General features: G+C 25.0%; 3 protein-coding genes across 3 annotated transcripts; 2 read left to right on the top strand and 1 right to left on the bottom strand.

Annotated features, from left to right (window-relative positions):
- Window positions 1-5,536: 5,536 nt before the first annotated feature.
- Window positions 5,537-24,086, bottom strand: LOC128667611 (uncharacterized). Its single transcript, XM_053738440.1, has 4 exons — window positions 23,686-24,086; window positions 23,257-23,402; window positions 6,544-7,080; window positions 5,537-5,815 (listed from the first exon to the last, which is right to left on the bottom strand). Exons 1-4 carry the CDS (start codon window positions 23,932-23,934, stop codon window positions 5,623-5,625), a joined length of 1,125 nt encoding a protein of 374 aa, XP_053594415.1. The 5' UTR covers window positions 23,935-24,086; the 3' UTR covers window positions 5,537-5,622.
- LOC103580991 (carbohydrate sulfotransferase 11) lies at window positions 9,430-20,125 on the top strand. Its single transcript, XM_014440793.2, has 7 exons — window positions 9,430-9,775; window positions 11,064-11,236; window positions 16,986-17,242; window positions 17,919-18,159; window positions 18,289-18,468; window positions 18,679-18,836; window positions 19,563-20,125. Exons 1-7 carry the CDS (start codon window positions 9,763-9,765, stop codon window positions 19,648-19,650), a joined length of 1,110 nt encoding a protein of 369 aa, XP_014296279.2. The 5' UTR covers window positions 9,430-9,762; the 3' UTR covers window positions 19,651-20,125.
- Window positions 21,035-22,984, top strand: LOC128667612 (carbohydrate sulfotransferase 11-like). The gene is made up of 5 exons (XM_053738441.1): window positions 21,035-21,259; window positions 21,320-21,588; window positions 22,137-22,383; window positions 22,467-22,664; window positions 22,895-22,984. The coding sequence occupies exons 1-4, from the start codon at window positions 21,089-21,091 to the stop codon at window positions 22,647-22,649; spliced, it is 870 nt and encodes a 289-aa protein (XP_053594416.1). The 5' UTR covers window positions 21,035-21,088; the 3' UTR covers window positions 22,650-22,664; window positions 22,895-22,984.
- Window positions 24,087-24,797: the final 711 nt, after the last annotated feature.

Here is a 24,797-nt window from a genome sequence, read left to right as displayed (position 1 = left end):
AATAAAATTAAAATATGAGTGTTATTAAAGACACACCCCCGAATTCTCGAACGGCATTATTATAAAAATATGTTAATATAATTTATTAAATCACTAAGGACATGACTTTATTTAATAGTTCTCATAAATATTTAATATGAAAATATATAAATTATTTTGTGTCAGATCAAAGCTATGTATTTTCACTTGCATTTAAAATTTTTTTTTTTAAATATCTAGAACATTATGTTTTTTTAATAAAAAAAAATTCTTAAAATTTTCTGATGTAATAAATAATTAATTAAGATTTTTTGTCATTAAAAATATTTATTTATAATTAAAATAAAATTCAAATATGAAATAGTCATGTTCAAAATAATTTAATAATAAAAGATAATAAATATATGAATGAAAGAAATGGAAGTTTGCTGGCTTAGTACTTCCCCATAGCTGAGTTTTTTCGACAGTTAAATCATTTAAATAAAAAATGAATAATAAATTCCAATAAAAGTCGAATTAGGAAAAAGTACAAAAAATTTTTAAGTAAAAAAAAAAATGCGTCGAATTTTTTTAGGCGCCAAAAATAAATTTATCAAAGTACCCCTCATAGTGCACATGCATACTTGCCATTAAAAAATGCCTTAGCGACTGTACTATACTATTATTAATTACTCTAGATTGTATGTGAAAAAAATTATAATAAATGATAACAAAAATTCATATAATTCTATATCAGATAGTGTGAGTTGAACATACATTTAAAACATAAATATGAAACTGAACCATTGACGCATTAACAGATAAATTATATTTATTGTATAAAAAAAAATGTCATGGGTTGTACATAAAACAAAGGTTGAAGTATTAAATGGAATCTCTGAATTCTCAATTGTTAATCGCACTGATAATTTAATTGATTATCGCGGATCAATAATCTGGTGATTCAAGCCAAGTGAGAATTATTATAAATTATTATTATATTTAATAAGTCAGCGGTTGTAAGATAAATAATTATTCGATTATTTAATTAATTAAAATTTATTTTTTATTTTATTTAAAAAAATATTTAAAGGATCTTGGAGTAATAGAATATCTCACCCGTCCAATTAGTGTCTGATAATATTTTATTCTTTCCCCTCATTACTAAATCACCTGCTGTACTTATTATTATTAAAATTTATATATATTGCTGATAAATTTATTTTTAAAAAAAATGTTCTCGTTTTATAAAATAAAATCGAGTAATTTTTTTTCAAACATGATTTTGTTGCGTTCAATGTCGAGCTTAAAATATTTAAATTTAAAAAAAAAAAAAACTTCTAATGATCGAATACTTAATAAATTCGATGATCAAAAAAAAATATATATATGAAAATGCATAATTAAAATTATAAATTTAAAAGTTGACATAAAAATATATGACGGGTTGTAAGATAAGATAAAGATGATGATATTTAAAATAAATAATTAAATTAAAAAAAAAAATGTTAGAAGCCGATCGAAAATAATTGGGGGTGTGATTATAAATTAATGTCTTTATATAAATGCGTGGAATGACTAAAGTGTCGATTATCGCATATCACAATTTATAGAAAATTTTATTTATTTTATTTTAAACAATTAAAAAAAAATGATTATGCCAATTAATTGTAATCTGGTAAATGGAATTTGTAAAAAAAAAAAAAAAAAAAAAAATATATAAACGCTCAGAGACTTGAAAAAAAAATATATATATATAAAACTAAAGGACGGGATAAATGTGAATAAACAGAAATCGATGAAAAAAAAATAATTAATAAGAATTGTAAGCATAAAGTTAAAAAAAAGTATCAAAGAATATAAATAAGCAACATATAGTTGAAGAAACGATCATTTTCTAACCGCTGTAATTTATATATCTTAATAAATTTAAAAAAAAAATAGTAAAAAGTTTAAATAAAAATAATACCTGTGCGCACTTGTGTACATCGCGCGCACAATTATCGCTTACATTAATAATATAAAAAAAAAAAAAAACAAAAATTAATTGAATAATTAATATTTAATTACGATTAAAATTTAATAATTTATAAGTAAATGATAATAAGCGTGATTCCTTTTAGAAACTGACAACAAAAAATTCAACAAAACAATCGAAACATTTATATATACATAAATATATAAATATATAAAGATAAAAATAAATGATAATTTTTTTCTTACACATTAGTAACTTGCGCGTAATTATACTGTATTTATTAAATAGCTGTAATTAAAAATGGTACACAAGCGCACAGGTTTAAAAAAAAAACTTGTATATAAATAGGGTTGACAAATAAATTAAAAAAAAAAATATTATTAATAAATAAAAACGAGTATAAATTTACGGTATGCCGCTCCAATTTGCCGTAAATATTACACTTATATATAATTATAATAATAATAATTAGTTGTAGCAATCGGTAATGCAATGATGAATTATAAAATAAGAGAGTAATAATTAAAAAAAAAAAATATGTAAAGTAAAAAGAAAATAAATAGAAAAATAATAAATAAAAACGCTGAATTCTCATGCACCGGCGTTAAATTATACTGTGAGGTGTGCATGTGATATAGAATACACAGAATGCGCCAATTTATTTTACGAATTTAAAATAAATAACAAAATTAATTAAAGTCCATACTTGAATTGATGACTAAATTTAAACTAAATTTTTTTAATTTTTTTTTTATAAAAAAAATAATTAAAATTAAATTGTCAATTAACAAAAATAAATATAAGATCAGGATTATATTGATTTTTAATTTATAAATTGGGTCAGAGTTTGTAAAATAATCTTATTTGAAAATTTATATAAATATTAATTGAATTTATAAGAAAAAAATAAAATAAAAAAAAACTGTAGCTTCCTTAAAAGCAGTCCAGCTTTCGAAGTTCGCCTGTGCTTTGTACGAAGACAGATTTCCTATGTATTTTCTACGATTTATTTTTCTACGTAAAAAGCATCACTACGAACGCTGGAAAACTGCCATTAAATATTATTAATTTTATTTAAAATATACTTTCTAATTAAATAATTATAAATTTCATATCAAATTTTATTTTACCCCCGCGTGTGTCATTTAAAAAATTTTAAAATTCCAAATGAAAATTTTAAAAGTTATTTAAATTATTGGTGCATTACTGTGAGATGTTCGCAATTGCTTGAGCTTCAGCACACATACACACGACACAAAAAACTTACACACCCACATTTACAAAATTTAGCCGCCGATAAATAAAAAAAAATAAAAATACAAGGCATTAAATAAAAAACGTTTTAACGACGATAATAACGTGTATAGCGAGTGTGTGGCGAGAATATAAGTAATTGCAAAGAATAATAAATTATGTAATTTATTAAATTATTACAATTAGTAACGCTTTATTTTAATCGTATGTTATTACTGATGACGTGAATTATATTTAAAAAGAAAAAACAAAAAAATTAAATAAAAATAAAAATTTGTTAAAGATTGTGCTAAATATTGAGATAAAATTAATGGTGTGGAATGGCCTAACGATTATTTATGTACAGGCGGTTAATACGAATGCAGGAGAAAATGAAACAAAAAAAAACTAAACTAAACTAATAAAATAAAATATATAATAATTTAGAGAAAATTTAAGTAAATAAAACAGTGGGACTGTATAATGCACGTTGACGAAACTCAGAGGAAAAATACTTGCCATACTACTGTTATAATGAATTAGTGATATTCGCGATTCTAGATAGACTGAGCCATTAAGTTATGAATATATCTAGAGTGTATAAAAGTAATACGAAGGGTGCGCGTAAATGTTTTGCACTCCACCGAATCGTCATGTGTTTAAGCGCATTTAAAATTAAATAAATAAGTTAACTTAAAAAAAAAAAAAATTAATTTAATAAAGTTGACCTCCCTAGCGGATCCGAACTACGGTATTTTACGGTAAATTACTGTATTTTACGACAAAAGTACATTTTTACCGCAAACTTGTGGCATGTCTGCGGTAGTTTACCGTAAAGTCAAGTATTACACTGTCAAAACTGTAAAAATAAAGAAACATACGGTGCTTACGGTAAAAATGCCGCATATTACAGTATATTCCTGTATTTTACCAAAAGACACTGTAAAATATCGCAATCTACAGTAAAAATACGGCATTTTGCGGCGAAAGTACCGCGTCTGTACCGTAAATTTGCAGCGTTCGCGATAACTTACCGTAAAGTTGCGGCAAATCTGCGGAATTTCACCATAAACTGAAGTATTGTACCATAAAAAAACTGTAAAAATAAAAAACATACGATGCTTACGGTAAAAATGCCACAAATTGCCGTAAGTTACTGTATTTTGCCGTATAAATGCCGTATTTTTACAGTAAATGACAGCAAATGCGTTAAATTACCGTAATTAGGATCCACCTGGGCTGTCATTAATGATTAACACAATAATATTTATTACTATTTCCTACATGTAGTCATTCCTGTTTATTTTCTCGGTCGTATTCAAGTCATGCTCATAATTATCATTCAATTAGATATTTTTTTTTTTAAATTTTAAATTAATTAATAGGCTGAAACTCTTAACGATTCGGTGTTCGACACCAGGGAGATTTAAAATAAATCCTAATAAAAAAATTGTTACATTAAAAATAACGGCCGAGTATTAGTATTATTGTCTCATGAGCATAAAAAATAAAGAGAAAAAATAATAATAATAATAATAATAATGAATAAAAACATAAACCCTGTCATCGTTACTCATCTACCTCTTTTTAATGTCATTTAAAAAAAATAAAAAAACTAACTGTCGTTGAGTTATCTTGCCTAAATGGTCTCTGTGAGATATGATTATCATCATTATAACTAGTGAAATATATTTAAATTGTTGACGTATTAAATATGTTTATTGATTATTTATTAATTATTGGAGTATATAAAATTATAAATTAAATAATTATTTTGTTATAAATTAAATATTGTTTTATGTTAAGTTAATTTTAAAACAAATGTTTTTACATTGGAATTGATCCGGAAGTGTGTTACTGTTAATTAAAAAAAAAAAAACGCGATGTTTATTATAAATAAAAAAAAAGTATGTTTAGATTTGTAGTCAAAATGACTCGCTCGATAAATATATATATATATATATATATATATATATATATATATATATATATATATATATATATATATATATATAGATATAAATGTAATAATAAATAAATAAAATAAACTAAAACAAGTGATCATGTAATGTGAGATATTAATAAATAATTATTAAAAGAACTAGAATTGAGCGCAAAATAATAATTACGACAATGAAATGTAATAACGGTCATAATGATGATATTTTTTATCAAAAGTGCTCAGCGAGTTCTGTACTCAACACTCACTCTCTCACTTACTCATTCGCAAAAAAAAAAAAAATAAAATAAAATAAAATAAAAAACATCTATTATAAAAAGCTTTATATAGTTTGACAAAATAAATAATTTGAAAGATAAAACGTATTTATTTTTTTTATTAAGATTTTTAAGTCCCGCTTAAAAAAGAACTATAAAAATATGTATATATATATATATATTTTTTTTTTAAAAAACGATGAACAATTATTGTGACTAAGTATTAAAATTAATTTTTATGGTATCAATAAGTCGGTAACGACTTTAGCCTTAAGTAATTCCATGGGTTCATCACACCCAAGTTTTAACTCCAGTTCCTTTTCAAGTGCAGCCATTGCGTCGGCGACTTTATCCGGTTTCCCTGTCTCACTGGCATCCGGAAATTCCGCTCGGAGCATGTGCGTTAAAATATTCAACTGTGCCGTCGACCTGAGAGCAATTAAAATTTTATTATAACTAAAAATATAACAAGCTTGAGATCTCATTCAGAGTTCTCTTGTTACAAAAAAGATAAATAATAAATTCGGGACAAGTGATTTTTTATTTTTGTTATTCAATTAAAAAAGTTTTTAACTAAACGTTGATTTAGGAAATATATCGCTTCATTTTTTTTTCAATTAATTGCAATAAAAATTAAGTTTATTAAGAAGTAATTTACAAATAAAAAATATTTATTTATTAATATTAATAAATTGTTTATATCTTCAGAATATTTTTTTTCTGGTGGCTAAAAAATCTATTTTGTTTATTGATCATTTTTCTGTCATTTTTAAAGAATAAATTGTTAAAAATTAGTATATTACAGACCAAGGGAGAAAAGTAGAACATTACAATCCACGTGTTAGTTTTTTTCTCCCATGGTGTGTAATATCCTAATTTTTTCTTTATAAATTAAGTTTTGGATATGAATCTACTTTTTTTTTATTTCAAATAATTGTAATGAAAAAATTGGAAAAAAAATTTCAAATGTTTGATAGAATTAAATTTTAATGCAAAAAATTGATCTAAGAAATTTTTTCTAGTCCTAATTGTAAAAAAATTTTTATCTTCAATTTCTAGAGCAAAATATTTCTTACTGCAAGAAATCCTTTTTTTGTGTAGAAAATAGGGAAATCCTACTATAGATATTAATGAAAAGACAAAATAACAATATTTACCTTGCGGAAATTCTCATTGTAACCGCATTGTCGACAGATAAAATTTCAATTAAACAGTGACGAAAAATTTCGGGATTTTTCGAAACATGTACATCACTCAAAATTTCTTTAAAATCTTTGCTTTCAATGAAGCTAAGTATCCTGATGCCACGTCCTTCGCCATACAATGGCAGGGCTATTATTTTTTCAATAGCGGCAGCTTTCATAGCAACTACACTTCGATGAAGATCTTTAGCATGACGTGGTGTTAATGACTTGTCAATAGCTTGAGTTGTTGTTAGTGTAAGAAAGTTAATAGGCGCTTGCAGTTGAATTTCATCCATAGTATAACTGACAGTTCCATAAACTTTAACTTGACAAGTGTCATTAAAAGTTGGTAGGTCTAGTACTGCAGTAGCAACTATTTCGTCGCTTTCAGGATGTAATTCTCTCGTTCTATTCCACAGTGAATCGTTAATTATTTCCCAGAATGACGTTACCCCTTTTATCACCCTTTCACCTGATATCATTATGAATAAACGCGGTTTTTCAAGTACCCTGTAACAATTATTCAAATTATTTCAATCTCACAGATTTACTATTAATAAATTTAAATATTTATTTTATTTATGTTATCTTTAGTTTTTTTTTAATTTTTTTTTTTAACACAAAAATTATCAAACCCTTGATAGTACGTCAATATCAAAGATAATTGACCTTGTAGTCTTGTCTAAGTCGGATGAAGATAAAATGCGATCTTATATATCCGGTAAAAATTATCTGGTTAAAAAATATTTAGTCAGCGTAAAAAATATTTTTACTGATCATTAAAAAATTCAAATAAAAAAAATATATATCACCTATTAATAAGTAAAATAAAAAAGTAAACGTGCATAAAAAAAAATCCTGACAATTTAAACCGTAGCGCGGACAAAAATAAATTTTGATGTCAGCATCCGCTTTCTAGAGCGTTCGGAAATCCCCGAGGAACTCACAGCTCATACTTTTTTTAACTTCTTTATAATATTTTATTTAAATATTAAAATATATCATTCAATTAATTATAAATCAGTACTCATTTACCCATCTAATAATTTACTCTTTTTTACATACACATATTTATAAATATCTTTCATATGTAACACAAATCCAAATCGTAATAACTCGATCGCATGATCAATCAAATATTAAACAAAAAATCTATATTAGTCCTACAATAACAGTAATTCAATAATCAACAATAGCTGTTACCGTAATAACAGTATTTTATTAAACACATTTTTTTTAAAACTACTCCAGTTACTTAGCGCAGCTGGCGTGTAATAATTTACTATTTTTATTTTATTGTTCATGGTACAGTTACTAGGATTACGTTCATAACCGAGGAAATAAATTCAAAATATATATAAAAAAAAATATATATCAAGTAAACAACATACATTAATTATTTCCTAGACAAATGATAAATCAATAGATCCGATAGCTAATAACTAATAACCAATAGCTTAATAGCCTTTCTATTGCTCGGAGCTTTGCGTTACAAGGTACACACCTATATATATATACATAGATATATGTATAAAGATACAAAGCTCCATATAAATCATTAAAAGAGCCAACACAAGCATCAGCTCTGACAAAATACGCTCTCGGTGGATTATCGATAAAACTATTTGATATTACGTAACAAAACCTAGTATCGTTTTACGTTGCGCCAGTAAGCCAAATTTTACAATGTTAAAAAAATTTTTTAAAATTCCCGCGATTTTTAATATCCTGCACTTGAATGTATTAATTATGTATATATTATGTAAATAAATATATGTACGTTTAAAAGCAGGCTATGTTTAGGCGTCATCGGCGCTTTCGAGGAACACCAATCGTACGTTCATCACTTGAGCATGTACGAGAGCAGTCAAAAGAAAATCACGCTTGAGAGATCAAACGGTTCAGATTGTTGGGGGCTTACCAATGATCCATTGAACCTTGCTATTTGTGTCCTGATTCTTCAAAGTACTATCTACATATGTATATATATATTTTACGAAATGTATGCTATCATCTATCTCATCTATTCTACTACATATATGGTACAAACGCACTCAAGATTACCCAGAGAATCTGATATATTGCGGGATGCTTGACATTCTTTTTGCATACTACGCATTTTTTACATGATCGAGTTATTTAGTTTTATTTTTACCCTACTCTTAAATATTTACTAAAAGTTTTAAAAAATTTTATTCAAATTTCTTCTGTCCTAATTTATTTAATTTATTTCTAACTTGCAACCATTCAAGTATTAATTTCAAAAAAATTTCCATCATCCAAAGAATATTTAATCCTTAACACAAACTCTATTGTTGTCTTTTTACTTTTTAATTCAACATTTCATTCTCAGACATCTCTTTATAACTCATTATTTCCAAGTTGTTTTACTTTTTTTTCATCTTTTAAAAATAATCTTTTGATGTTTAAATTTTTTTATTATTATACGCGATATTCATATTCATATAATTCCTATTCTCATAAAGTATTTCTTTTTTTTTTTTGAATTTTTTTTTATAACTTCTATTCCAAGATCTTGAGTTTAATCCTCAGTCGTTTCCACTTTCCGGTTGTCATTTTCTTAAATGAAAATATTGCGCTTGCGCTGACAACATCCAGCGGTAAATCGACCCGCGAAACTACCAACCAATCCCAGAGATTTCTTGTCTACCATCTACGCATGTGTATATATATATATATAAATATATAGATACATATATACATTAACACATACATATTTCATACATATATACATATAAATACACATATTATATGCGGGTGGTAATGATACTGGTATAGAGTCTGTATAAATGTATAGAGCAGTAAACTATTTGCTTTACTCCAACAATCAACGCCGTGGTCACGACAGACGCCCGGCGTCGTCGTCGTCGTCGTCATCCTCGTTGTCATATAATGTCACTCTAGTTACATTACTTAGACTCGCGTGTTTGGCACAGTTTCTACTCAGTATTGTTGAGAATGTCCTCGTGATAACATCGTTCTAATCATTTCTCTCATTCGATTGATAAATTTATCATATTAATTTAAATAATTATATATTTATATAAATATTTATTTACAATATGTTATTTTATTTTTTTAATTCAAAATTTATGTCATCTTAAATAAGTTTATTAAAATTATAAAATTCAAGTTAAGTGACAGATGAAATTTTAAATTTTATCTGAGTGTATGACTGGAGAAAGTAAGTTTTTAATATTTATTTTTTTTTAATTAATAATTTAAGTTAATTAGTAATTTAATAAATTTGAAAAATAAATATTTAATATTAATATCGACAAAAGCCATGTGATGTAAAGACACTTGAATAATAAATATACAAAGTAGCGACATAAAAAATACTTTAGTTTAGTAAACTGTAGAGTAAATTATTTTTTATTTGCGAAATAAAATAATTATTTCTGTTTTTGCTAATTGGTAAATTTTATGTATTTTTAAAAAAATTTTTAAAGGAAATATTTATAAATTAATTGGTAAAATATTAAAGTGGATGTAAAGAAGTATAACATATATGTTTGTAAATTGCATACATGTGTATCGGTAGGAATTAATTAAGAGAGGTGTGTAATCCACTACTAAATTACCGAGAGATTTATCTCTGTATATTACGCAATTCGCAATTATGCATTTGATTATTCAATTAAATATTCATGATTTTTTATTCTTTTATAATAAACTATTACTCAGAAGAAACTTCACATGTAATAATTTTTTCATTAAAAATCTTTATTAAAAAAAAAATAATTAATTGATATTGATTTGTCTGTTCATATATTTGGTATAATTTAGCACTGTAAAAAATTGGGAGTAAATTCGGATTTTATTTAAATCCGCATTCACTTCAATCTGGAGTTCTGGAGTTTAAAAAAAATCAGTCCTTATACGGAGTAAATAAGGAGTTTGTTTTTTCAACAGTTCGAATTTTATTTCAATTCAAATTTACTTCGATTTCAAATTTTAATATTAAAATAAACTCCTTCTAGAAGTAAATTTCACTCGACCGAATTTTCAATATCAAATTAAACTCCTCTTCGGAGTAAATTTTACTCCGATGAATTAAATAAATAAACAGCCAGCACTCCACGTTTTTACAGTCCGAAAATGACAACACATAATAGTTTATTTTGTGAGACTGAAAAATATAAATAAATATTAAATAAAAGAACAACTAAATCAATGAATTTTAGTATTTGAATAATAAATTTTAAAAATTGAAGTATAAGTTATTAAGTTGACAATAATTTAACATTTTATTACCTGATAATTGTAATCAAATAAGATATATTGTGTCAGATAAAACAAATTATGGGTGAATAAAAAAAGTACTTAGCATTTTTATCATATAACTAAATAATTTAAATTTATGTAAATAATAAAAACAGTAAATAAATAAGACCGGTAGTACTGATTGTGACTGTGAAAATAATAGTTGTTATGTTTATGAGAAACTGAATTTTTTTTTTTTCTTACAGTTCGATATGAGTATCGTAGGAAAAACAATCACCGAGAAAAGATGACATCACGCCGACATGTCCTCGCGGGCATCCGCAGGACAATTATTGTCGCCGGTGTCCTTGCACTTATCATCCTTGCACTCTCCAGTCAAGATGGTTCGAGCAATAGCCTTCAGCAGTCGTCGGCAGAAGTAAGATTTTTTCTTTCATTTGTTATCGTCATAAATCATTTAATTTCAAACATTGATAGAGTAATAGCTCAAGTTTTTTTTTTTTTTTAATTAATCATAAATATCGAAAATACTTTTTCTAACGAATAAAATGACAAGCATTCAATACTAAGGTAAAAAATAGTTCACAACTCAATAACAAATTTTATGAACGAAATAAATTTTCAAGTGAATTTTATTTTATTTATAAATTAAAATTAGTCTGTACTAAAATATGTTGAAACAATTAAATAAATATAATTATTTTAAATGTAGAATAAATTATAATATCTAAGTAAACTTTGAAATTACTGATTAAATAAATCTAAAAAAAAACATTTCTTTTTTAAATTGTTTTTAATGCCGCGTTTTATTCAAATTAAGCAATCAACTCGTAAGATAGTAAACAAAATTTAAAAACTTTATTTTTATTCGCGATATCTCCGGTCGCTTGTGGATCGATTTAAATGAATCTTGCGGTAAACGAAAAAGCTTATCAGCTCTCGACTCTGATTGAATTTTTATATCAATCGAATAGCCGATTTACAAGTTACTTTAAAAACATTTTTTTTTTTTTTAAATAATAATAATAATAATAATTTTTAAATAACTGAGCAATTTGCTAAGCAATTGATTTCTAAATTTAACCAGCTTTGATTCTCAATGAACTCTCTGTGTCGTAAGAACCATTCAAATCAGTAAATCCGTTCACAAAATAGAGTAAGTGCATACTCAGACGTTCTTTAAAAATCAGTCTAATTATTTATCATTTAATAGATGGAAAAAATAAATTTTCTTTTTTATAAAAATTTTTATTATTTAATTTATTATATTAAAAATAATAAATTAAATAAAATTTTTTCCCGCCTCAAAAAAATTTTTATTTTCCCAATAAATTTTTGCATTATGAATTAAAGAAAAAATTTTTTTGGGACGAAAAAGAAATTTTTTATCAACCCGAGAAAATTTTTGTCTCCAACTCATAATTTAAAATTTTTCTTGCACCAACAAATCTTTTATGTCTGTATCATTAATTTAAATGCATTCTTTTTACTTTAAAATATTATGCAATTTTTTTTACTATGTTTGTACAGTAATCTAGTGTGTAAATATTCTTTACAACTAAATAAATATAAATTACACAGTTAATGTGTGTTAAAATAACTACAATGCATTTAAGAGAATAACACACTGAGCTACATTAACAATTTTCAGAGTCACGAATGTCAATTACTTATTAAAGCAAACAAAATATACCAAGAAGATAATGAATGAAAAATTAAAATTAATATGAATATGTCAAATATTAAATATTAAATCACTTATTTTTTATTAAATACGTTATAGTAATGTATAATACATATATATGTACTATCAGAGATAGGGGGAATACAAAACACGTTGGCTGATGAAAATAGCCGCTGACTACTTGTCAGGTTAACTGTTATGTTATTCCAGCGCTTCAATAATTAATTATCTTTTACGTAGTATCAAATTCTCTGACGGAAAATAAATTTTTCTCATTTCCTTTTAACACCCAACCAATCCCCATGACAATTTTACTTCTACTACACAAATATCTCCCTTCTATTTTCTCCATGACATTTTTTTTTTCCATGTGACACCGAAATAGATTGTCCCAAAAAAAAAGCTTGCCCACAAACTTTTTTAAAACAATTATAAATAATTGTCAAACATTATTTCAAACGGTATAATTATTTTAAATTCATTAAAAAAAATTTTTTTTTATATTAACAAAAAAAAAGTTTATTCTCTCTGAAACAAGTACAGAAATTTTTAAAATATTTTTAACGCGCGCATTGTAGGTCAAAGCGAAACATCTATTTATTTTTTTTCCTCTGTTATGAGAAGTTGGCACGATACAAGAGTCATAAATTATGAATAGTTTTTTGGTGAAAAAAAAAAAAAATATAAGTAGAAAAAATATTTTTCTCGTTGGTTTCTGCGGCCGGTTTGTTGGGTCAACGGCAACGGCAGTTGTATTGAATAACAAAGGAAATAAAAAATAAAGGGAAAGATTCGAAAGTGCAAGAAACTTAAATTTAAATGGATCATCAACATCCCACAGATATGTCAGTTGGTCGAAGCAACGCCGACGCGAAAATTCTGCGCTCTGGCAATATTCCAGACGCATTGCGGCAGGTGAAATTCACGACAAGATTCACAATTATTAATCTCCATAAATTGAAACCATTCATAACAAATCTCGTCTTTGATTGATTTACCATTTATTCAATAATACATGTTATACTAAACACTCCACTTACTCTTCTACCCACACAGACATGTTACAATTTATTAAACAAATACCGAGTACACGAATCCTCATTCTCTTTTTATTAACTTTTTTTGTTGCCATCACGCGAATGCTTTTATTCAAGAGCATAAAAATTCTTTGTACACGGAAATGTTTACAAGTGGGTCAATCGATTTTCAAAAATATATCATCAAAATAAATTTAGAACGGAATTCAATTTTTATACTAAAAAAATCTAATAGTTAAAATTTTTTTTTAATAGAATTTTTTTTTTAATTGTAATTTATTTAGTATTTTTTTAAGTTAATTATAAATCGTTACGTTGCTAAGTATCGAAAAGAATCCATAGTAAAAACAGCACATTAGACATTAAGTGAATTATGCAAAAATGAGCCTTGGTAATTTCCTCACGTGGCTTTTGATGATGAGCCAGAACAGAAAGATAAATTACTTTTTTATATTATATATTAAATGTACTTAACACTTGGTACATTTACATTTTAATAAATATATATACATATATTCCGACCTTAACCTTTTGTTGATACACACGTGACACTTTAATCTGATCAAACGCTACAAGCACATATACAGCCGTTATATTTTATTAATCTTGTCCCTTTATTTTTTTCTGACATATCACATTAGTGCTGTCATTAATTATCGTTTTATAATATCAAATAAAATAGTAATAATTGCATGTAGATTAATAGATAAACCCTAAAACATGTCTATGCACTCAAATGTTGCTATAGAACGTGGCCCACATTCGTATTATTGCAAGCTAGAGTTTCTCTATGACGAGAATCAATAAACGGAAGGCATCAACTTCACAATTTAAATTATATAAAACTTTTATATATATTACTATTATTATTATCAATTATATTTTTTAATATTTATCGTGTACAGCAAAATCTACAGTTAATTTTTTTTTGCGTAAATAATTTTTAAATTAATTAAATCTCTTTTTATACTTTTACATTTTTTCCATTAAATTTTTTTTGCGACCGTCAAATAACTGAAAAATAATTAAAATTTACTTATGACCTTAATTTAATTTATTATATATTTTAAATTGAGATAAATAACTTTATAATTTAATATCACGATTTATAAATTAAACTAAAAAAGTTTTAATTAATTAGAATTTAAAAAATCAGCGCGAATTTAAAAATTTGAATTTCATTACACATGCCATTAAATATTTGTATTGTCTTTACTTTAATACAGATCAATAACAAAAAGCTTACAAATATTTTTCTTTTTTATAAGAGAATATATATGTTGATATGTATGAGAATGAATAATTGTATAGATACATAGTTATGTAGTCACAGTGTCTATAGATACGCATATGGGATTTTAAGTACATATACACAAGTAAGTAAAGCTAGAGGTTCGAGTATATGATAAAAGAGATACGCAATATGACTCAGATATCGGCGATTCAGCAGAGATAATCGTCATTTTATACGGCCTCGCTTTTATATACATTACATATTACTTGTATATATTTACTATAGTATATCTATGTATATAAACTCTGGCAACGGTTATACACGTGGACTTCAAGTTCACTTGGCAAATCGAGTTGTTAAAGTGAATGCGTATCTGTCCGACTGATTTAGATTTTATGCTTTATTACAATTCCACAAATATATGCATATATATATATATATAAATAAATACTTCATGACTAATTTAAATAATATACTTAATTTACAAATTGTTTCAATTATCATATATTAATTATATTTTTTTATCATTACTATGAGTCATTAAATGAAATTATTAACAAAAAATTAAAACTTGTATGCAAGTTAATTTTTTTTCATTATGTTTCTATTTATTAGAAAGAGAATTTCAATAGATAATATTATCAAAAATGTTGTCTCCAAAAAAATCAAAATTAATTTATGTGATATTCAAACTTTTCTGCTTTCTGCTTACATTAATTGATTTAACAGTTTACTTTGTATTGGGAAGTGTCAATGACTGCTCATCAAATGTAACTCTAGCTCATTAACGAGTGCAGAAATAGTAAAAAAATTATTATTTCATAACTAATTGTGGAATTTAATGATAAACTTCAGTTCAGTCTGATAAAATGAAAATTTCAAATTGATAAAAAATTATAATGGTCAATAAAAAAAAAATTAATTTACATTAATGCGGATAGTAATTTATCAGACGAAAATATAAGATGATAATAAACAAATTGAAAGTAATGAAGAGAACCAGAAATTGATTAATTAGAGTAATTGGACAATAAAATTTATTGACATCATGAAATTCACCAAAAATGAAATGAAATAAATTGAAACAATTAAACTGAATTGCCACTTAATTGATAATCAATAGTATTAATTAATTTACAATACGAAAGTATCAAATATTTTTTGTTGCGATTATTTGGACTATTGATTTAATTTAATATGAAATTTTTTTACCTCACACTCAATTTAAATCGCATTTACAGTTGAAATAGTACAACAAAAGTAGTATAAAAAGTTAACGTTTATAAAGAAAGCATTTTGATAAACAAGAAGAATACAATTTTTATTTTATTTACTTTAATATTCTTGCGGAATTGAAAAGCAGTAAAAGTTGTTTTTTGATTAAACTTTTTCTCAGTTTATCTTCAGTTATTCGAGCATAAAGAAACGCTTAAAATACATTATATATAAACTTATTTCAAACTATAAAAGTACAATTATCAAATACTTTTTGTTTAAAGTTTAAACCACAAGAAAATATTCATTACGAACTTTAAAAACTTTTGAGAAAACTTTTAATCCATTGAAATAAATTCAAAATAAAATTTACTATTGATTTTCAGTTAATCGTTGCCTTTTTTTTCTGCGCAATTGTTTTTTCCATTAGTTAAATTACTATTGTAAAACGTTTGTAGAACAATTAATAAATGAATACACTGTAAGTTATTTCAATCAATGCGAGTGTTCATGTCCAAAAAAATAAATTGAATTAAAAAAAAGTCTACGTTATTTGTGATTGATCATTGCGTATGTCCATCAATACCCTTACAGTCTCCATTAAAAATCGATTGACCTAATTTCCCATACACTTCAATCAGCTTAAGATTGTAAAGTACAACTCAATCGAAAACTTGATTCTGAAATCTCTGTCATTAAATTAAAACTTTCAACTAACAAATTTATAAAAGATCTAACTTTACTAAATTATTTGCCGTATTATTGATTTCACCTGTCAAATATATCTCATCTATCTCACGTGTCAATCAAAATAATTAAAAAAATTTTTTATAGCCATAAGTTAATTTCACTTAATCATCAAAAAGCTTTTCCATTAAGTGGAATCAGTAAATTTATATTATAATTAAAAACATTTAATTGTGGTTTGTAAAATATAGTAAGTGGTTTTAGTACAATATGAAAACTCAAGTTAATTAAAACTGTTTATAATTTATAGAAAGAAACAGCTCAATCGGCAGAAGAAAGATTACTTGAGATGAGTACAATGGCAGAGACTGAGCTACGATTAATTGAAAGACGTAAATTATTGACGAAAAGATGCAGCGAGAGTGGGTTGGATCGCCCGGGAAATGATTCAATACATAAACCTAATGCATGGGAATTTTTTGTTAATCGTGACTACCATCTTATCTGGTGTAATATATTTAAAGCTGCATCTACATCGTGGATTTATAACTTCAACCGACTTGCAGGGTAAGATAAAAGTCATAACAAAAATAAAATACTTTTAAATTTATCTATACAATAAATAAAAATTTTTTTATACTCTAATATGTATATACTGTAAAAAAAGCCGGTGTAAGTCTAAGCTACCCCGATGTTAAATTCAACCCCAGTAGCGGTGTTCAAATTTTCATGGTGTTAAGCGGTGTTTAATAAAAGTCGTTTTATTTTTGAACTTATAGAAGTCAAATTGTATTTCAAATACAAAAAATTTTTTTTATTATTTCAAACATGCATGGTACGATAGAGCTATCAAGTTGTGAAAAAATCAAAAAAATATTTGTCTACAATGACATGTTAATATTATGGTCTAAAATATACTAACTTTTTGAAAAACATCAGAATTTTGACAAAAGTGATTATAATATTTTTCCTAAATATTTAATTTGATAAGTGATCAAAAATTTATAAGATTTGTTGGGTTTAACACAAGTATAATTGCTTATTTTAAAAGTAATAAATTTTTTTGTATCTCAATATTTTATAATTTTTGAAACATCGATATTCATACCCTCATACTCCAATCAAAGTTCTTACTCTTTATGTACACCGTTTTAACACCGGTTGTATAACACCTCTACACTGGTGTGAGTTTATTTAAACACCGCCTTTTTTATAGTATATATATAAATATATATATTTATAGATACAGTCCTCAATTTTTGAAAGCATCAAAAGCCGTACCAGTATCATTAGCAAGACAAAGATATCCGCGGCCTACCGCCGAAGAATTATCACGATATTTAAATGATAGCGTGAGCTTCCTTATAGTTAGACATCCTTTTGAACGTCTTCTCAGTGCTTATAGAGATAAACTTGAGCAAAGTTTACCTAATACACTTCACAGTAAATTAGGCGTACGAATTATTAATCAATACCGTTATAAAGTAAGTTAATAATAACTTTAAGTTCTTAATTAGTTTGTTAATTAAGTAACTTTACTGAATTTCAATTGATAATTTCGTTTTTTATTTTGTAAAAAGTATGTAAATAGATAAAATTATTATTTTTTTAAGGATTCAAAACATCGAACAAGACGTGGTCCACGTTACCCACTATTTGAAGAGTTTGTGAGATGGCTATTGTGTGAATGGCAAGCTGGTAATGAGCTAGATATGCATTGGACACCAATATTAAATTTCTGTACACCTTGTCAAGTTCGTTTTGACTTTATCGCTAAATTTGAAACGCTTCAAGTAAGTTATATAGACGTTTATAATATTAATTAACTAAACAATAACGTCAAAATCATTATGACGTTTAGACAAATTTCATTTTGTGAACTACAATCTTTTTAAGTGACAAATCTTATCAATTGTTACTGATAAATCATCATAAATGCTGACAAAATTAACAATACACTATTCATGTCGATAAACTAATGAATTGGTTTTTGTCTTTTATAGGATGATCAGAATTATATTATAAAACACGTGCATTTAGAACATATGATTAAACCAGAATGGAAAAATCCAGCGCGTGGTGCTCAAACAAAAGATGTTATGAAAAAATATTTTGTGCAATTATCAAAAAATCAAATAAGTGATCTTTATGAAATGTTTAGGTATGTCAATTATATATATATATATATATATATATATATATATATATATATATATATATATATATATATATATATATATATATATATATATATATATATTTTTTTTTTTTTTTTTTTTTTTTTTTTTTTTTTTTTAATAATTTGTATTAGATGGGTCTGAATTTTTTTTCTCTATCACATACAAATCGACGAACGATATTACTATCCCTATTGCATTTGCTCAGTAAATGGAAACAATGTCCACGTTTTTCTCTTGAAATGAACATTTTTTAAAAATAAAAACGTAGATTGCTAGATTATAGAATAATGCATCGAATCTCGTTCTTAATTTTGCGTACTAGAGGATTTGTTTGAGAATAAAGTTTAGACAAAAATTAATATAGACCCTCCTTAATGTGATTTTAAAATCACGCGCAAATATGTGGATTAATAGATAATATTGGAAAAATTTGAAACTATAGCTTTGAACGGTACTCGATCACTCCATTTACAGAGCTTTCTAAAGATATAAGAGCATATAAAATTATGTCCTTTTGGAATTAGTAACTCGATATTTTTGGATTGATTCACTTAATATATGTAGAAAAATGTGGTTTAAAGTTTGTTTACAACGACGTCCGCTGATCTGTGCGTCTGTTTGTTACCAGAAATTTACGAAGTGACCTTAACTTCAAAAATAAATTAATAAATAAAATTTATTGTTAATTAATTATTTTTTTATTGCAGATATGATTTTGAACTCTTCGATTACTCTCCAAATGAATATATAGCGATTGGTAAAGACATTACAATTCCTTCAGAATGTAAAAAATAATTGGTAATTAATAATTTAAAATAATAATTATAAAAAAAAATGATTATCATTAAAAACCAAAGTTATTTAATATAAACAAGAAACATATTTTAAATTAAAACGTAATGCACAATTGCAATTATATTAATTTAAATATTTAAATATAAAAATATGCTTTTTCCATATCTTTTATAATAATTCCCGTTAAATATCATTGTAAATTTTATTTAACTACTTTTATTCTACCGGTTATTTATATACGTATTAAATAATTAATTCACTTGTTATTAATTAATTGTTAATTATTCTACAAGAAAAAATGTCCAGCTTCCATTCACTAATCACGGTGAAGTTAGTTAGTTGCATTGATAAATTAATTAGTAGATTATTAATTAAAAATGGCCTAATATTAATAAAAGAAAAGAAATTTAGTAAATTAAAAATAAATAAATTTTAAAATAGAATTTAGAAATTAAAATTAAATAAACAATCAATCATCGAGGCTTTTAATTAAATTTTTAGAATTTAGTAAGAGTTGTTATTGGATTGTAAATATGTAAATTTTAAAAATAGATTATTAAATATATGTTTTTCATTAGTAATATAGCTCTTTGTTTTTTATTAAAACCTACACTTCTAAATGGATCTTAATGAAACTTGACATACTTATTCTATGAATGATTAGCTGTACAAATTACTTAGACAATTATCTTAATCAAATTCAAAAATTTGAAAAATTAGTTGAGGATTTAAGAAAAGGCGGGAATTAAAATTTTCGAATTATTTTATTTCTGCAGGTTTGCGAACTCGAAATTTATTAAAAATGTCAACAAAAATTATGATACTGAAATTGGCCATCTAAAAATTTTTGAATTTTTTTAAAAACGATAAATTTGAAAAAAAAAAAAATATTTCAAAAAATTGCACCTACAGTTTTTTAAATTTTCTACAAATGCATATTTTTAGTTTTTTTTTTTCTAATTGAATTATTGAAAAAAAAAGTCAAAAATTGTTAATTGTCTGCTAACTTCAGGATCATAGAAAATTAATTTTTAATTTAATTTTATGTTGAAACTTTCAAATAAAAAATCTACTTGCATTTCGGATGCAGATTGGGCTTTTTTTATTATATAATTAATTATAGTACTTAATTATGTCTGAGATGTTCATTACGCATCGTTGAACATTAAACAGAAAAATGTAAAATTATACTTATTCAAGTTATTATTGTAACATATATAGAACAATTTTTTTTTATGAAATGAAACGACCGTGACATCCATCATTAAAGAGAATTATGCAATTGTAGATTACGCATTCGGTCACTATAATTTTTGTTATCATCTAATACCGGTCCTCGTAATTGTCATACATTAGTATACAGTCATTCGGAAATTATACCTCACTCTGTTGACAACTTATAACTAGTAATTATTATTTACTAGTTTATTAATATAATATGACTATTAATAAAAACAATAATCACAATTATTTATCTCGTAAAAGTAAAGTAATTAATCAAAATAATTTTTTTAATTGCCATCGACTAATTTACATTGTTATTGTTTCGTTATTTATTTTAATCGGAGTCTATAATTACCACTATGCAGAACAATATTACGAGTACGAGGTAAGTTGTGTCTTTCGTCGACAAATAAAATATTTAAAATTCGTTTTTTTTTTTTTTTAGTATGAAAACGTGATTGAAAATAATTTCATAAAATTCAATGAAAGTGATGAATTAATTGCACCGGTATATTTATACGATCGTTTTAAAAATAGACATGAACGGATGATGCAAAAATGTTTGGGGCATAAATTAAATGTAAAGAATAATGGTACGAATAATGAACCGAATGCATGGGAATTTTTAATTAATGATAAATATAAACTTGTTTGGTGTAATGTTTTTAAAGCAGCTTCTTCATCGTGGTTTTATAATTTTAATTTACTTGCTGGGTAATTTATCATTTATTAATAGTAGGGTTGTCATGATTTTTTATTAACTCACAATTATTTTGAGTGATTGAGTTTTATTTTTAAAAATTATCGATTGAAGACAGTAACTTATTTATTTTCATTTTAATTATTTTAAATTTATACTTTAATTCCAATTTTAAATTACTACTATTGTAATAAATTACAAAAAAAAACGAAAAACTAAAAATATACACATGTAGAAAATTAATAAAACTACAGGTGCATTTTTTAAAAATATTTTTTTTTATAATGTATCATTTTGAAAAAAAAATTAAAAAATTATTAGACGCGTCTTTTATTTCACTAAATAATAATTAATAGCTTTAATTTTTTTTTTAATTAAAAATAAAAAATTAAATTAAAAAAATTTATTGAACTCGAAATTTTTAATTTTTTAAATCAATTAAAAAATTTTGTATCTATTATTATATAAAAATTCAACTCAAAAGTAAATTCAATTTCAAAAATTTGTGACAACCCTGCAACTAAAAAAATTTGATATTTATAATTAAGAAAAAAAATAATAGATACGATCGCAACTATTTGGATAATACTAACGAGACCCCAGTATCGGTTGCACGTAAAAAATATCCCAGACCTTCAGTTAAAGAACTTTTGGAAGCTTTAAAAGGTCACCTGAGTTTTATTATTGTACGTCATCCTTTTGAACGTCTTGTCAGTGCCTACAGAGACAAATTTACATCCGATCCATACAATTCATTCTTCAGACCATTAGGAAGAAAAATTATAAAAGCTACACGACCAAATTACAAAGTATAATTATAAATTTTATATTATTTTCAATAAAGAAATAACAAAATTATAATTAATTTATTTTATTTTTATGTGATTGTAAGATGAACAAATCATATCCGCCGACATTTGAAGAGTTTGTTAGATATATATTGTTTCAGTGGAAGTTTGGAAGAAAAATAAACGAACACTGGACTCCAATTCACAAACTATGTACACCCTGTCTAGTTGATTTTGATCTTATACTCAAAGTTGAAACTTTGAAAGTAAAATATTTGAATAATTAAATTAAATTATCAAAAGTATATTAATGTTATGAGTGTGAATGTAGCAGACATCAGACAAAATTAAAATTATAAATAAATAGAGTAAATAATTTAAAAAGTATTTATAAAAAATGCACTAATTAATTTACAAATTTTTTAAAAATTTTATTTTATTAATTATTTACTGTATTCATTAATAATTTTAAAATTGTCTGATGTCTGCTACACTAACACTCATTTAATTTTATATTTATTTACATTCGCAGGAAGATCAAGACTATTTAATAAATCTAGCAAACATACAAAACATTATAGGAGCAACTTGGAAAAATTCATCGAAAAATCAAACAACTGAGACCGTAACAAAAAAATATTTTTCTCAACTAACTAAACTGCAATTGAGTCAACTCATTAAAATGTTTAAGTTAATACATAACTGTTCATTAACTTGATAACTTCATTACCATAAATACTAGATAATTAATTTAATTTATTTTAATTGCAGACTTGATTTCGAACTATTTGGATATTCAGAAAAAAAATATAAAACTTATGCTAAAAAAACTGGAAAGAATATCTCTGAGAGAGTTCGTCTATATATTAATAAATAAAAAAAAAATTTAAATACCTCTGAGAATTATTTTCAAGATCAACTCCTATTACCCACTTGTCATCAATGATTCGTTGCCAAACATCAGTAACGACCAGCGGTTCTTGATACTCTTTGGTCATTTTTTTTCTCTTGATAACTGGCTCACTGTTGGCATCATACAGCTGAAAATATTTATAATTAGATGGCAAAAATAAATATGAGTGCAAGTGTAGCAGGCATACGACAATTCTTTTTATTACATATAAAAAAATTAAATAATTGAAATAATAAAATTTAAAAAAAAATGCATGTACTGAATTTTGAATTTTCTAAACATGCATTTTTTTATTTTTATTTTATAAACATTTTAATTTATTATTTCAAAGTTTTAAAAATTGTCAGATGCCCGCTGACTTTACTATCATGAATAAATTAATATAAGTGAATAAATAAAATATTTAGTACCTCATCATCATCAGAACTTTCATCATCAACAACATACTGACACTTTTTATAAAGTTTATTTATTATTTTGTTACCAAGTGATTGCACATTTTCCGTTTCTTTTTTAACTTTAGAAATACAATCTTTTACGTCATTTAATTGTTTCATCAAATGATCATCAATGGGGTTATAACTGCAAGGTATTTCTTTATTTCCCGTAGATTCATCATCGCTTATTTCAAATATATCTTCATCATCATCAATATCCATCTTTGATATTTAATTTTTGCTTTTCAAACTTCAAATTTATGACATCTAATTTTCTATCTACGACACATTTTATTTGCCACTAACACGAGGATTGAATTGTAAACAGTAAAATTCGCGGTTACAACAAAAATCAGTCAGCTGATACTCTAGCTTCGAATAATTGACACTAGAGGTATCATAGCTTTTGAATTTAAAAATTTCATCATGATACTGAAATTAGCCGACGTCTAATAGTTTTTGGATTTTTTTTAAAACGATAAATTACAAAAAAAATATTTGAAAAAATTGCGCCTAATTTTTAAAATTTTCTAAAAATCATACGTCAAAATAAAATCGCGGCAGAATGAGATAGAAAAATATTTAAAAAATTAAAAAAAAACACGCAAGTGTTTGAACAAACCTTGATGGGGAAATAATGTGCAGAAGGGTGTCCTGATGCACTTGGAGATTTGAATTAAATTGCTCCGAGTGTATTGCAGCTAAAAAAACGTCACTTGACTGCTATTTCTCCACCAGACGATGCCAGATAAGTATGATCAGGAACTTGGAAAATATCAGCATCACTAATTTTCAACACTTTACACTAGCACTGAACAATTAACACTTTACATTAGCATTGAACACTCAGCACTTAAATACACCACAGATACTTTACACAATTTAAATTAATAAAAGAAAGATTCAAAAATCACTGCACTATTTTACACGACCTCATTTTAGCAAAAATTTGAACGTCGACTGCAGTGACACGCAGTAGCGCCAACGGCGCGAAATTTCAAAATTAAAATTTAATAATTGTATTAAAATTTATTTGTGTCAATAATTTAGAAATTAGACCAAAAATTATGCTCTTAATTTTTTAT

The sequence above is a fragment of the Microplitis demolitor genome, chromosome 4 (assembly GCF_026212275.2).
Source record: "Microplitis demolitor isolate Queensland-Clemson2020A chromosome 4, iyMicDemo2.1a, whole genome shotgun sequence".
Classification (NCBI taxonomy): Eukaryota; Metazoa; Arthropoda; class Insecta; order Hymenoptera; family Braconidae; genus Microplitis; species Microplitis demolitor.
Note: the sequence above shows the minus strand (reverse complement) of the source record. Positions and strands in the feature narration are given on the sequence as shown.